This window comes from Fonsecaea monophora (genome assembly GCF_001642475.1).
Source record: "Fonsecaea monophora strain CBS 269.37 chromosome Unknown Scaff44, whole genome shotgun sequence".
Taxonomy (NCBI): domain Eukaryota; kingdom Fungi; phylum Ascomycota; class Eurotiomycetes; order Chaetothyriales; family Herpotrichiellaceae; genus Fonsecaea; species Fonsecaea monophora.
In genome coordinates, this window is record NW_019173975.1 from 114,880 (window position 1) to 129,406 (window position 14,527).

The 14,527-nt window shown below is 51.8% G+C and overlaps 3 protein-coding genes across 3 annotated transcripts; 1 reads left to right on the plus strand and 2 right to left on the minus strand.

Moving 5' to 3' along the window:
- Positions 1-710: 710 nt before the first annotated feature.
- Positions 711-2,407, minus strand: AYO21_06389 (hypothetical protein; the record flags this gene model as incomplete). Its single annotated transcript, XM_022656349.1, has 2 exons — positions 711-2,025; positions 2,073-2,407. The coding sequence occupies 2 exons, from the start codon at positions 2,405-2,407 to the stop codon at positions 711-713; spliced, it is 1,650 nt and encodes a 549-aa protein (XP_022511325.1).
- Positions 2,408-3,503: 1,096 nt separating this feature from the next.
- On the plus strand, positions 3,504-4,362 carry AYO21_06390 (hypothetical protein; the record flags this gene model as incomplete). The annotated part of the gene is made up of 2 exons (XM_022656350.1): positions 3,504-3,896; positions 3,973-4,362. 2 exons carry the CDS (start codon positions 3,504-3,506, stop codon positions 4,360-4,362), a joined length of 783 nt encoding a protein of 260 aa, XP_022511326.1.
- A 3,759-nt stretch (positions 4,363-8,121) lies between these two features.
- On the minus strand, positions 8,122-9,230 carry AYO21_06391 (hypothetical protein; the record flags this gene model as incomplete). The annotated part of the gene is made up of 2 exons (XM_022656351.1): positions 8,122-8,746; positions 8,803-9,230. 2 exons carry the CDS (start codon positions 9,228-9,230, stop codon positions 8,122-8,124), a joined length of 1,053 nt encoding a protein of 350 aa, XP_022511327.1.
- Positions 9,231-14,527: the final 5,297 nt, after the last annotated feature.

The following is a 14,527-nucleotide window of genomic DNA, read 5'->3' on the forward strand; positions in this document are numbered from 1 at the left end:
CACGGCCTTGGTTGGGTGATCGCGAAGAAGAAGGCCCCTGAGGGCCAAGGAGGGAAGAAACGGCAGGGACTTGGTTGACGTCTTCACTCACTCACTCACTCGTTCACTGACTCGACTACTTGCCCATTTACCTTTGGTTCTTGTCAGTCAGTCATATATATTTATTCCCTGCTCACCTTTAAAAAAAACACATTTCAGTTTCAATTCGTTTCATGTTTCGGCCTTGTCGTTATAACTAACTAGAGAGAGAGAGAGAGAGAGAGAGAGAGAGAGAGAGACTTGATAGAAAAGAAGAAGGCAGGTACGCCGTAATCTGGGAGTCCTAACAGTCTGGTCAGAAGGGTTTCCCTCCCGTAATATGGAACTCCCGTGCGCTGGGCCGTGAGACTCTGATTTCCTTCGTCCCAATACCCTTCGCCATAGCAAGGCAAGGCAAGTTCATGACAACGTCGATGTCAATGTTAGCGCCCACATCAGCCTCCAACATTCGAGGTCCTCGTCCGTCCATGTCGGTATCGGTCGCGGGAGGGTGGTCTGTGACCGTTGCTCGTCTCTCTCCCGCCTCCACCAGATGTGATACAAAACGCAGTTGTTCCAATCCTCTTCCAACCTAGACCCCTGCCCCTTGCCCCTGTTCTTTCTTGCTTTCTCGCTCTACGCGAGAGCGATCGGATGTTTGAGAGGAACCAAGAAGGAAGAATCAACGACATTCATATCTGGCTTTGGACGAAATCTGTCTGACTCTGAGACCCACGATCGAGCCTCCACTCGTCCAATTGCGCCCAAACTTGCTGGTAGTCAATCCGGAGCTGAGCGGCCTCTTTGTTCATTTTGAAAGACAAAAGTACAGCTTCGACGTTGGCTAACATGGTCAGAACTTCAAAGCCGCCATGTTGCAGAGCCCCTTCGATTGCCAATCGGAAGAACTTCTCACTCTTAACCGGCGATTTCATGTGATAGTAGAGCCGTCCCAGCTGCATACAGGCAAAGACGCTGAGAGGGTCGCCATTCTGCTTGCCGCTGAGGACAATACTCCTGCTGAGCATCTGCATGAGGAATTTCTCGATTGTTGAGTACTCTCCTGCATATATTGCCAAGCGAACCGCCGTCTCTATAAGAAGTGAGCGCTCTACAGTCAGGACAGGATTATCTAGGGGATTGGCGTGCGACAGACGCCGATACAAACGAGATTCAGCACCAAATTGGCCGGACGCTCTAAAAATGTCTATTATGGTCAACTGTATTTTCGTACAGACAGAGTCGTCGCGAACTGATTTCGTTTGGTCAAGTAGGAGTTCTCCATATAGTCCCAAGCACGAATCCAGATGTTCCCGGTCGACATTCAGGAGAAGAGTCGCGAAATTGGTTATGGGATGGGACACCCCCAAGGTTGTTTTGGCCAATAAAGCAAAGAATTCCAGGACTGCCAGACCTATCTTGCTGCTGATATCGCGAATATATTTGAATGTACTAAGGACTTCCGGCATCAGTTGAAACGGTTGGGATTTCAGGAGAGCATGAAAGCCAGAGCAGGATCGATTGATAAGTCCAAACGCCATGGAGTCGTTTCTGCGAAGAAGAGAACCGGCCATTCTCAGCCCATGGAAGACTTGTTGAAGCTGCTGCGTCAACCCATAACGAGGCTTGATCTGGCTCTGGGCCAGATACCATGAATGATATGAAGACGTATATCTCAGCAAGGATTCGATAGCTTGAGTTTCAGAGCCAAGTTGGAGCCGAAGCCGCTGTGGTGAAGGTGTGCGCAGGCGTGGCGGGAGCCGCGAACGTGGATTTCCCCTGTAGACTGGAGATGGTCGAGGAGCAAGGATGACAGGCTTTCTCTTTCGCATGACAGGGCGCCATAGCCGACGTTCCTTGAGAGGCACACCGTTCACTCGGAAAGGCAAGTCGCCACGGGTCTCGGATGGGGCTTCGCGCAGCTGTTTGATGGCGTCTAGCTTCTGCGGTTGGGTATAGTTCTTCCGCAGGCCCCAGTCCCGTAGCCGTTTCTTGTACATTTGTTCACTATCGATATCAGCCTCATTCCAAGCCTGACTGCTTTGCTCACATACGTGGCATCAAAATTATGCTGCTCCTTCATTCTCTCTCGCACTTCATCTAGGCTTAGCTGCTGGCCGATATACAGATCGTGGATGAACGGCCTAAACCTCTCCCAGACGGTGGATGGTATGACCGGCCTGCGCAGTCGTAAAGGCAATGAATTCGGTGTCTGTGATTGGACTGAAGATGGGGCGAAGTCTTCGAGGACTATTTGCTGGTTGACAACGAAGTCCGACGATCTGTCGAGAGGAGCTGCGACATGTACATCCGTATCGTCGTTGGACTCAATCGCAAAATCTCCAGAGTCATCGCACATGTGTATGTCAGATTGAGAGATCAGAGCCATGCTTCCAGTCTGATGGTCCCACCCCATCCCTAGGGATAGTGGTGGCAGCAGGTAGTCATTCATCGTCAGGAAGAGTAGCGGGCAGAGGGGACGGCCGCGACCACGCAGGGTGTGATCGACTTAAGTACCAATATTGGGCACCTGAGATAGAAGCCATTATTCTCGATTTGTGTAGCAACTTTTGGCAGGCCAGGCTGCCAGGGTGGTGAGTCTTAGGGTGAGGCTGTTGAAGAGTAGATGCGCTGGGATGAATGAGCGGCAGCGCTGATTGGCAGCCGCATTCGACGCCACAAAAACCTTTGAGACTCCGATGACAGCCCGATTATGCAGGACGACAGGCTCGCTGTGCTAGACTACTACAACTACTGCACGAGACACATTTGGAACATGAATTACCCGCCCTCAACCATTGTTCTTTATGACCTGTACGAACAGGAACAGTCGAGACCGCGCCCATATCGACACAGATCCCAAGTAGCGCCGCTTATCCACGGATCTGTTCCTTCGCTCTACCGCGCTTCTACCGAACTTCTCCCTTGCCCAGATATTCGGCTCGCCGATGCTTAACTGCTGGCCATCCTGGTATTCAAGGCTCGAGAACCCCATGACTCTAAGGTGATGAAGTAGCAAAAGGACGAGTCAACGTGGTGTCTTACACAGAGAATGCAATCACGGCCTACTGTCACTGCAAGATGATTACAGTTCCTCTCGAGAGCTTCGCGGACCAGTGATGCGTGACTAGGACACGAGGTCATGACTGAATATCTTTACGGGGGTTCAAGGGGCCGTTTGTCGACGTGGGTTACGGTGAAGAGCATGGCGAGTCCAGGCCTTTCCGTCTTCATCTCGCTGCGTGTGGCATGCACTGGGTGAAGGCCATGCACCAATTCCATGTCCTCTCGGCCCGAATATTTACTCTCTCTTGTGATATGTCACTATGGGGAGGTAAAGGCCAGGTTTTAAGTACTGCTCTGGAAGAACATTGAACATCGTAAGTTTGCCTATTCTTTACGAACAGGAATACCGTTAGGAAATCGCCTCCTGCCTAGCTCAACATCAATCGGTCGACTTCCTTCTTGGTACAAGGCAGCCAAGGATGGCGTCGAGGTATGCGATCTCGGGCATGCCCCGTAGCTCAAGTTTGACGGTAGGAGACAAACAGCCGCAAGTTGCGGCCATACAACAGCTGCCGCGGACGGCCGCGTACTTTATTCGCAGTTTGGATCACCCGCAAGGTCAGGTATTCCACATGGTCAAACCAGAAGATATCTCATTCACACCTCCCGTGGTGCTCAGACGACCTCCATTGCCGGAGGCGCGGCAGATCTCTCTCCAGATGGTGGTCCCATGTATCTTCTTTGTCCAATACCCCTGCCGGCAGAAGTGTCGCAGCCTGGGGATCTGTGTCCACTACCAGTTCGTGATCGGCTGTCGAAAGTGTCCTGATGGACTGAGATGTAGCACTTGTGTACAGAGCAGCGTGGAACAGGTATGAGAATTTTTCGTCCTAGTGGCCCGATTTGGGGAGATAGACATATGGGCTAAGCACCGTGACGTTTATACAGGCTATCCAAGCAAACCGCAAATGTCCACTCCATCAAGACCCCACGCAGGCGAATCCCATCAACAACCGCCCGGAAGATTTCCTAGCCACTGATACCCAGAAAGATGTTTGCGACCAGGTATTGCAGCGGTCGTTGGCCTGTCAGTGGGACGACATGCCCACGACTCTGACCACTAGGACCGACCAAGGGCGCCGGGTCGTTCATCATGGCCTCTTCCACCGCGAAAGCACACCCAGAGACATGCGGGACGTCAGAATGTTGGCGACACTGGATGAAGACGAAGTGATGGCCGACGAGAGCCAAATCCAGTTGTCCATGGCTACGGATCTTTCGGCGTGTTTTGGTGGTTCGAGCGGAGTGCAGGCCAATATGCCACGGCTTTTTGGATAAGGCGAGTGCGGTATGCACCACAAATTAGGCCTCAGATATCGGAGTGGAGAAAGCCCTTTGGTCATTCATCCTATCCAGAATGTCCTGGCGGGGTGGGTGGATGAATGGATAGATAGATGGGAGGGACTGAAGCAGACTGTGTCGGCCGTCGGTAGATCCTGTTCCTGAGCGATCAGGAGTTGAGACTCTTCTCTACATGAGAATCCACATACATGGAATTTCAGACAGACATCTGCACTCCAAGCCGCGCATGTCAACACACTCCTTTGCTAACGAACCACCACAAGATACTGTGCCAAAGCCTGGCCCTCGAACAGTAGCGTAGCTGATCAACTCACCACCTGCGTGGCGCGATGCACTTACCGAGCTGAGCTGACGAGCCGACAGAACCTGGGATGAATTCCTCGGATGCGGTCTGGAATGGGGCGGACTGAAGAATGAAAGATGACAGATCACAGACAACAGACACCAAACGACGAAGGCGCGGACAACGACAATGACAACGATGTAAGACAACTCCAGAGTCCAGATCTCTGACACGATCCTTTGAACTTCCATAGCCTAGCCAGGATTTGGGGGGGGGGGGGGATGTTGGGATATTCACAACACCGCAACACACCACACAGAGGCACAGGCACAGGCACAAGTTGACACACAGGCACGCACACACGGTGCGAAAAGGAGAGACTTACCTTGATTGGCTTTATGTGTTCTTGCGTATGGCGTATCGCCCTGTCTGTCGCGGCTTCGTTCTTGAGACTAGCTAGCTTTCTTTCTAGCCAGCTGGCTCCTTGAGGTTCGCGCAGCCTTGTTTGTCAAAGATCAAAGACGAAAGACCAAACAGTCAAGAGTCAACAGAAAACGATGAATACCTCATACCTCGTACATGCCTATCGCGTTATCCTTCAACCACGGCACACGAAAGGAAAAAGAAGAAAGAAAACAAAGAGCTCTGCAAGCGAAGTCGTGGGCAAGAGATAGAGAGATCAAAGACATAAGAAAGGCCAAGGCTAGAAAGGAACGGAGGAGAAGAGGCGAAGAGCATACATGTCTTGTCAGGCGTAACACGTAGATAGATAGAAAAAAAGGGGGAAAGAAGTTTCCGGATATGCAAGCACTCAGAATTCCATTTCCTCACTCCCTCACTCCATACCTCCCTCCCTGCCTGAACTTGATCCGACCGACTGAGCGGAAGTTTGGATTGAGTTCATGATCCAGGAGTTGGGAACCTGTGAGTAGGTAAAGGAGAAGGAGGAGAGAGAGGGCGCGGGAGAGATGGTAGATTCCCCCTTCATGTCAGATCAGCACAGCACAGCGTACAAAAAGAGTTGTAACTCCGGACAAGATGAGTTGAGTTGATATCCAAATTCCATTAGAGAGAACCCGATATCCATTCCACCCTTCCCCTGAACAACATGACAGAATCTACCAACAAGTCATGTCATGCACATCTTTGGTGTCTCTAGACTCCCCATCTTGCGCATTGTGATGGTTCCCTTCCACTAAACCTCAGTAGCCAAAATCCAGAGCCAAACTCGACAATGACCATATCGATACTGTGCACGATAAAAAACACTGACGACGCTCATATTATCCCATACACCTAGATCAGGAGCCGAGGCAATCATTTGCCTCATTTGTGTCGATCGTTCCCTCTCCGATCAGTTATTGTGACAACGGCGCGTCTCGCGAGAAAGGTTAAATGGTCATCATGGAGTCGCTTGTTTCACTATCTTCGACCTACCCATCTATTCTCATATCGATAGACTGCCAGTCGTCACAAGTCATCAGAGGAAATCTGTCTCTTGTGTTGACACGCCCAAGCGAGCTCCACATCAGTGCGATCTTCAAAATCGTACACTGTCAAAGTGCCCAAGATTCGGCTTGCAATGCACCGGAAAGGCTATGTCATGGCACGGTGGAATTGGAGGGGACATTGTGGAGCTTTCAGTTTGACATCCTCCCAGTCCTCGGTTGTCTGAGAAAAAGGGAGATGGATTCACAACATCGGCGGCAAAGTCAAGAGCCTGTAGGACGGGACTGCGGTAGAATTGGGGGGCCCCGATGGACCCTGGCAGCGGTGACTGCAACTTTTAGAGGTCTGCTCAGGTTAGTGCATGGTGTTTGCGTAGGCCCTGTTTACCATCATGATGGAATAATGCATCATGGGCGTAACGGGTCGCATGTGAGATTACATCGTCGCCAAGGGAGGAGGAGTACATAGTAAGGTCCGATACCCAATTATGTCGTCGGTGATGGGAGGCCTGCGGTGTGCGCTGTATGCCAACAGGGTCAGCCTAGCAGCCGAGTCGAAAGGAATACCTAAATGCCCATTTAAGGAGGTTAAAATGTCAACCACCAGGTGCGTTGCGAGTGTGGGATTGCAGAATGAGGTGGGCGCCGGCGGCGGAAAGCTCGTCAGTGGTTGGCAGGTGGCAGCGAGGTGGCCCGATGGTCTGTGCTTTCGGAAAAAGATGAGATGGAGGGTGAGTGGAGGCGGCTGGGAAGTCAGAAGTCAGGCAATCAGAGACGGGGACCAACGCCACTGACGCCAATGGCTGGAGCTACCTGATCCACTTGGAGGTGTGCAACCGATGCCAGTGATACCGCGGGGTTCGGGCGGTTTTGGTTGAACGAGCGAGGGAGCTGGCTGTTGTGGAATGTCAGAAGCACGAGACACGGTCCAGTCTGAGCTCGGAGGTGAGACAGATGCGAACATGACGAGGTGGGCTTTTGGCTCAGGAAACTCTGATGAAAGATGGTGTCAAAATTCAAACTGACTGTTCATTGACGTCGAAACAGACTTGGGTAGCGATGATGTCATGGGCCTGCCACAGGCAACACAAAGAGCACAAACAGACAACACGTGACAGGGTGGTTGCATACTACAGAATGACAGGATTCCAACTCCATCATCATCGTCTGGGGGCCAATGTCGACGGCAAGAATCCAACGCAATAACCTCAGATCAAGTCAAAACTCACCCGAGATTGCGACGCATATGACAAGCACACATGTTTAATGATAGCATCTTCTGCATTTGACCTTTAGCTTCCTAATGCTGCTTGTTGACTTGCTTCTGTCTCGCTAGCCCCAACTCTCTCCAAATAGTCTGCATAAGCACACAAACACACCACACGGTCACTGGCCCGAACTGTACACACCGCTTTCGCGCTCGAAGCAGCTGTCAAGGCCGTTGGGCTTCCACCGCCAAACCCTTCCAAAGGAGGAATTAATCCAACCTATTCCTCCTGTCGATAAATTAGGGCATTCCCAAGATCGCGACACTGGAGCTTGTAATCAGCTTGGGTAGGCCAAAAGGTTTCCTGACTCCCAATCACAGCCGATAACTCTGTATACTGATCCATCCTCCAACATTCGAGGCACGCTTGTAGACAACAAAAACAAGAATCTTCATAGAAAAAAGCCATCATCTCTGGGTATCAGGTCATCATAATAAACGGTGTACTGTAAACGAAGGTCGTGAATCGAATAGTCATGGCGTGATCTTGCCGCCAGTTGCCACGTTAGTCGCCTGCACCGGGCTTTTGAATCCCATCCCTTCTATCACCCATTCCTTTTGGTTGTTGTACACTGGCGTCGTGCGGCTCCGTCACGCAACACCCGATAATAATGTACATGGAGCACGGGAAATGAAACGATGCACCTGGCTTAGGCGTGCCAAGGTCGTCATCGGTAAAGGGTCGCCGATGTAGGCTTATTGGGAATGTCGAGATCCCCTCAAGTCGGACGCATCAATTACTCCTCAATATCCGAGTGGCTGGCGCTGGACATTGAATCGCCCTTGTGCACCTTTTTGTGCCGGCGCAAATTGGAAACAACAGAGAAGTGACGCCCGCAACCTTCAACGTCACATGCAAAGGGTTTTTCACCTGTGTGGCTGTACATGTGTGTCTGGAGGGAGCTCGGCCGGGTGAACCGTTTGTCGCAGACCTTGCATTTGTGCTTCTTCTGAGTGTTGGCAGCCATCTTGGAAGAGAATTGACCCATCATTGACTGGGGAGCAGGAGGTCCCAGAGGCGGGCCCAACAGCTGATTAGGGCGAGGCAATGTTCGAGAAGCTGCCATGGACTCGTACCCGGCGTCAGATGCTGCGGAGCTATAGTCTGTCGCAGAATCGGTCACAGAACCGACAGAGCTGGGCGCGTAATAGGCGTATCCGCGACCAGATTCGGTCGAAATCGATGAATGGGACGAAGAGGCTTGCGGAAACCCATAGGAGTCTGCAGACGCTCTCTGGGCTCGAGCCTCGTAGATGTTCCGGGGGGTCAGGTCTTGCAGATTTTGGTGGCTGAGAGCCAACATGCCACGAGAGGCATCCAATTCTCCAAAACTAGCATTTGCGGCACGGGAAGTGTCAATTCTACTCCAACGATTAGAACCACGCCGAAACCCGAAAATTACCAAAGGTGAACTCACGTGTCTGACAATTTTCTATGTTGTTGTTGTTGCTGCTGTTGGTGCATAGACTGGGCGTAGCTGAGGGAAGAGTACGACGGCGCATACGAGGCCGATGTCACCGCTGGCGAAGAATAGGCTTGCTCGCCGTAATTGGGCCGCGGCATGTCTTGAGGGTAACTTAGCAAATCCGTCGCAGAAAAGCCAGTGCTGGAGAAGGCGCTACCTTGAGCCATTGAGCCAGTAACTGGGGGCATGTGAGAGTAGGGCATAGAGATGCCAGTTCTCGCACCGTCCGTCTTGGATAGAGCTGGAAAGGAAGAGCTGGAGGTGCTGGTCTGATGAGACCAGGGATCGCTAAATTGCGGTGTTGTATGCATGTTGGGATACATGTGATCGTAAGTTATGCCGCCGTAGTGTCGACCTTGGTTGTCAATGACCATCGTCATGGAGCCGGTGTTTGCAAGAGCGAAGGCAGCAAGTGTGAAGCGTGGTGATTCTTAAGATCGAAAGGATTCTCTCTGCTGTTTGTTGCTGGTCGCAACGAATGCGCAAGTCACCAACACAGGCCCAGGTTTGAAGTCTGGTTCCTGAGAGAGAAGATGTGGAAGACGATCCAACTTTCCCAGAGGGGATCGGCGACTGTTATGTAGCTTCTTGTGTGGAGAATCTGGAGGTGGCCCGACTACCAATGGTAGGTCCCCAGTCAAAGGATGTTGATCTTTTGCTTGAGTGGTCGATAGTGGCAAGGAGCAGTGCCTCCTTGATATCGATAGCTGTGCTTTGTCGTGGTTGTATCCTTCTTCAACCAATTCGGCGAGCGGCAGATCGACGGGATTGGCTGAGGTAAAATGGTTGTGATGTCGTGTCAAGAAGCAGCAAATGGTGCCTTTTAACCATACAAAGTCTGTCCCAGGGTGGAAAACTGTGTATTGAATAAGTCTTCCACTTCGGAGATTCGACGTGTCGCGGTGGGTGGAATGGATATCTCCTTTTTTTACTCTTTGATGTCGACGCGGTAGTCGCGGTTGTTCAATACTTGGGGAGAGCGTGTGTCTTGTCTCAGGTCGCGGAATGTTAAGAGTAGATGAGGTCTTTTGAGGTTTCAGAGAACAAGGTTCTCTCACGCAAAAGGGTGGGGAAAAGTCAGGGTAGATAAGTTGTTTTGGAAGCACCGAAGTTGACCGTGGACTTTCTCTGAGCAAGAGGTTACGTCGGTGGAGGTGACCCTTCTCTTCTGCGCAGCGCTGGCTAGCAGTTCTTGGGGCAACTGGCATCATCACAATTGTCGATTTACCCTTGACCTCTGGCCTTTCCGCCCTCTTCTTTCTCTCACCCTTGTGCTTGGGCTCGTTTCTTGATGCAGGGTGCTTAGCTCGAAGGCTTGTTGGATGGCGTTTCTAGTGGAGAATCCGAAAGCCAAATTGACTGGCGGAGGAAGCCCTGGCAAGCCAGCCCGGAGGTTGGATGAAATCAGTGGGGTGGGAATGGAAGGGATAGGGAGGGGGAAAGGCGCACCTTCCTTGGCTACACGGAAACTTGAACCTGGGAAGCAGGACGCTCTTGGGAGCGACAAGGATCCCAGGGTTTGACTACTGTGTGGCCTAAAAGAGTGGGGAGGAAGGCAATCGACCCTCTCTGGCCTTCATCAGTTGCGGGTGTCGGTGAGAGATGATTGGATCAAGTCGGCTGTCTCGAATAGGATGAACTTGTGTGGGTGCGCGAGCCCCGGTCGACGAGTAAGTGGAGGTAGGATCCCTGTCCATGCCCTACTCGTAGAGATGAGGCTTAGGACAAGAGCAGAGACCAGGATCATGACGATCGATGCAGGTGGTGGGTAGCTAAACCGAAGTAGACGAGTGGATCTCTGTCTTCATGCCAGATTAGAAGATGGTGGCTTGTTTTTGCCAGCCCAAAATTCCTGTCGCGGCGGGAGACAAGGATGTTGGTTCATGATAGGAATGCCCGTGGTGTCATCAGAGCAAGACAAAGACAAAAAAAAGTTAGCAGTCTGTTGGAATTAAGGAGAGAAGTAAAAGACAGCAAGAAGAGATTATTGCCAAAGGTAAAGTGGTTACCATGGTCAACGAAGACTCTTTTTATCAAAACATACACGAAAAACAAACACAGAACCACAGCTTGGGACGCGGGCGACTGACTAGGTACGGTTCCTCTGGTCTGTTGCGGCAAAATAGCAAGCAGCAGGTAGGTACGAGTAGGCTGTAAGCAGGATTTCCCCTCCTTCTCCTCCACCTCCACCATCACCATCACCGTCACACCCAACCAACAACTTCACCCTTGTTGTGCCCTTCCCCAAGGGTACCTAAGGTACGAATCGGTAGAAAGCCTCTGGTACGCAGTGGATATCCGGTCAGCGGTACCAGAGAAGAGTCCTTTGAAGCTTGGGGGTCAAGAGCCGGGTGGCGTCTGTGCTGCAGCCATCCCGTTGTCTTTAGTGCTCTTAGCGGCCCTGGAGCGGGCCCTTTTCCCCCTTTGGAGCTTGGGTGCTTGGGCTTTGCTACCCAGAGAGCAAAGCCTGAGAGGCGAAAAAGGGCTGCCGACGTCCACACCTTCGTTGATTGACGGAAAGTGGCCGGACTGGGCATAGAACAAAAACAGTCAAGAGCCCTCCCACTACTGCACTCCATTGATGCTGCCCGGAGTATTCCTTGATGTGTACCTATACTGATACTAGACTAGTAGCTGGCTGTACCATTAGCTGGTTGTAAGAAAGAAAAGGGTATATGAGTTCTGGGGAGGAGAGATCCGGTCATCCAGGGACTTCTGAAGTAGTACTGTAGAATAATACATTCAAGGGTCAAGGCAGACTTGGAAGACGGAGTACTGCGCTCCTCCGAACGTATGTTTGTACTATACCGAGTACATGCAGATACCTTTTGGTTTTCTGCTTCCCTAGTTCCAATTGAAATGCGGTGTGCCCAGTTCAGTCTGTCCAGTCTATGAGGGGGTGAAAAAATAGGGTAAAGCATCTTTCGTCAAGCCCAAGCCCCCAAGCCAAACCCAAACTAGCACTCAACAAGTAGTTGATGGTTACCTAGCAGTGCCGAGTATTCGTCCCCTCCCCTAAAATGCGCCCCTCCTACTGTCGCCATTAGGTACCCGGTCTCTTTCCTAAGTGCCCCCGTTCATGCAAGATGTAGCAACTCTCGCCCGGACAGCGGCACAGAGGTTCCTCATCTCCCCAGCCGGTGGCTTGCTCCTCCAACCAATGCCCACTCGTCAGGCCAGTACTAAGAACAGGAAGGAGTGCGATAGGGAACCTCTACCTACCTACCTATGTAGTATCTAGCTACGCGGAGGTCCAAGTGAGAAACCCCAAACGCCTCCCATTCAAGCCCTTTCCCTCCAGGTCATAGTCCCCCAGTGTCGGATTGTTTCTTTTGGCCCAACCTCACCCAAACAGATCCCCGTTGCCAACCGTTGGTCACTCCTTTTGGACTCCCCTCGGCTTTGACCAGAGTCTAATTCACCTTTGAAGTGATGCGACTTTGCTAGCCATGGTGTTTATCCTCAGTTGGGTTGTGCCCTTGTGTCCACTGCCCACTCGCCCAGCACTCATCGCATCGCCCCTCTTCCCCCTCCTCAAAAAACCTTGAACCCGCCAACCCCTTTAATCGTCCAATGGACTTGATGCCCTTCAATCTTGTCGCCTGCAGGGATCTGATCGCAGTGCCTCCTGTGCCCGTGCTCCCGCCCTCCTTTACGAGCGCCACTGACGATATCTGTCATGCAAGTTCCCCCTCTAGAGCTAGGGGTGTTCCACCCCTCGTAGGGTACGAGTACACCACCTCTCCGCCTTTCCTGCTACGACCAAGGCTTTTGTCCAGGAGCTTGTCAGGCTAACGAAAGAACCAATCGAACACTCTAGTCTCCATTGGTGGGTTACTCTTCTTCCACCATCTCAGAAACATTGATATCATGTCCATTGGCAACGAGTAGTACCTGCATATCCACAACAGTACCTTCGTTTGAGTATCGTGCTGTGCATTACCGCCTAGGCTTTGTGCCGACTTCCGGGTGCCAGTTGAGATGGTCAAGTATTCGTTTTCACAAGGACTGTGCATTATTGAATGGTGAGGGGGGCAATTCCATGTCGTCGTTAGCCTCGCCTCGTCTCGCATTGATAGCGAATGCATGTAGTCCTCGGAGAATAAGTCTGAACTCCATTGTGCTGATCTGTCTTTCTGCCGGAGTTTTTAGCGACACATGTGCTTCACGTGAATGAAACTTGTGCTGATCCCGCCCCAAACTTCTGTTTTCCAGACGCAATTTTGGAATGCGTCAGTGAACAACCCTCAAGGCGTTCTGTGTGTATCAATCCAGGCGTGTTGGTTCGTCGTCGCCTCGCCGAAGATGGGCAGCTGTCCTAAATTGATTGTGGAGTGCATGCTCGTCCACGTACCCATGTAGCGTCGCCCCAACACCCAAACGCTTCATTTCAGGTTATTGCGAGGGTACGCATCCCTGTAACAATCCAGCGGATCCATGTCGACGGCGGTCGGTGCTGTTGTACCCAAATGGCACGCCCAGTCGGATTCGTCGCCACCAGCTGGACCCCAGATCTCAGGCGTTGCCTCAGCCTGCTCGTTCTGAAAGGACCGCCGAATAGCTGGTCAAGTTTCAGAGATGCTGGTCCTCGTCGCAAGCAGTCCCTGCAGACACGTACTGCAAATACCCCTACCACCTCATACGTAAAACTTCTGAATGCCGACGCAGGGTCCACGAAACTTGGCAATGGTTGTGGCCATTTGCAGACCCAGCATGACGTCTTTGTGGAAGGGCTTACAAGGAGTTGACTGCGGACCTTGTCCCTCGAATTAGCCCTATGTTTTGGCCCAATTTCTTACTCGTATGCCCTGTTGCTTCGAACCAGTGGTAGATACTCCGTAGCCTTAGTGCTCTCTCCCTTTTGCCAAAGATTGCGCTTATCCTTTCGGTCTTTCACTGTTCACACTCCGGCACAAATGAACAGTCGGCGCTAAGGACGCAGCCTCTCCACTACCTCTACCGGAGATTTCCTGGATTCCTTTAATGAGGCGTCGGCAAGGACCAGTGGGACCATAACCTGAAACGACGCCATGGCGTCTTAGGCGGCTACCTCCTCTTAGCCTGTCAGGATGCCCTGTCCCATTTGCGACAATCACGACAGCCGGGCAGCGGGTGGCGCTCGTCCTCGCCGAGTCAGAAGCCCTGCGTCCTCAACCTAGCAGCTTCTTTTTCTCAACGTCATGCAGCCTATTCTAGAGGGGGTGGGAGGAGAGGTGTTATTGGTTTAGACAAGGACGACTCTGGTAAGGCATCAGGCTTTGGTCGAGTCCCTGAACCAGGCGGGGAAGGGTCTTTTGAGATCAGTGTCACCATCAATAGCAACAAATTGGAATACCGACCTCAAGGAACGATGATGCAATTCGGGCTTACACAGAACCTGTTTTTTGAGGAGTCTCCTGTCACGAGTTACCGTGGGCAGAGAATAATATCGAGCCATAACAAAGCCGGCAAGCATGCCCACCGAACAGAGTGGTGGGGGCAAATATTCTCAGTCGTTGGTTGGTCTTTGGATCAGAGACCAGCAGTCCCGACGTGCGGATGCTAAAGGTTTCTCGGGTTGCGGGTTGAAGGTGATTCAATGCGTGACTGGAACTTGGTACGCAGTGATGGAATCTGCGGTTGGTAGTGCCAAAAACGCCACTTTTGCTTTTGGTGATAGTTTCAGAGCGGACACCCC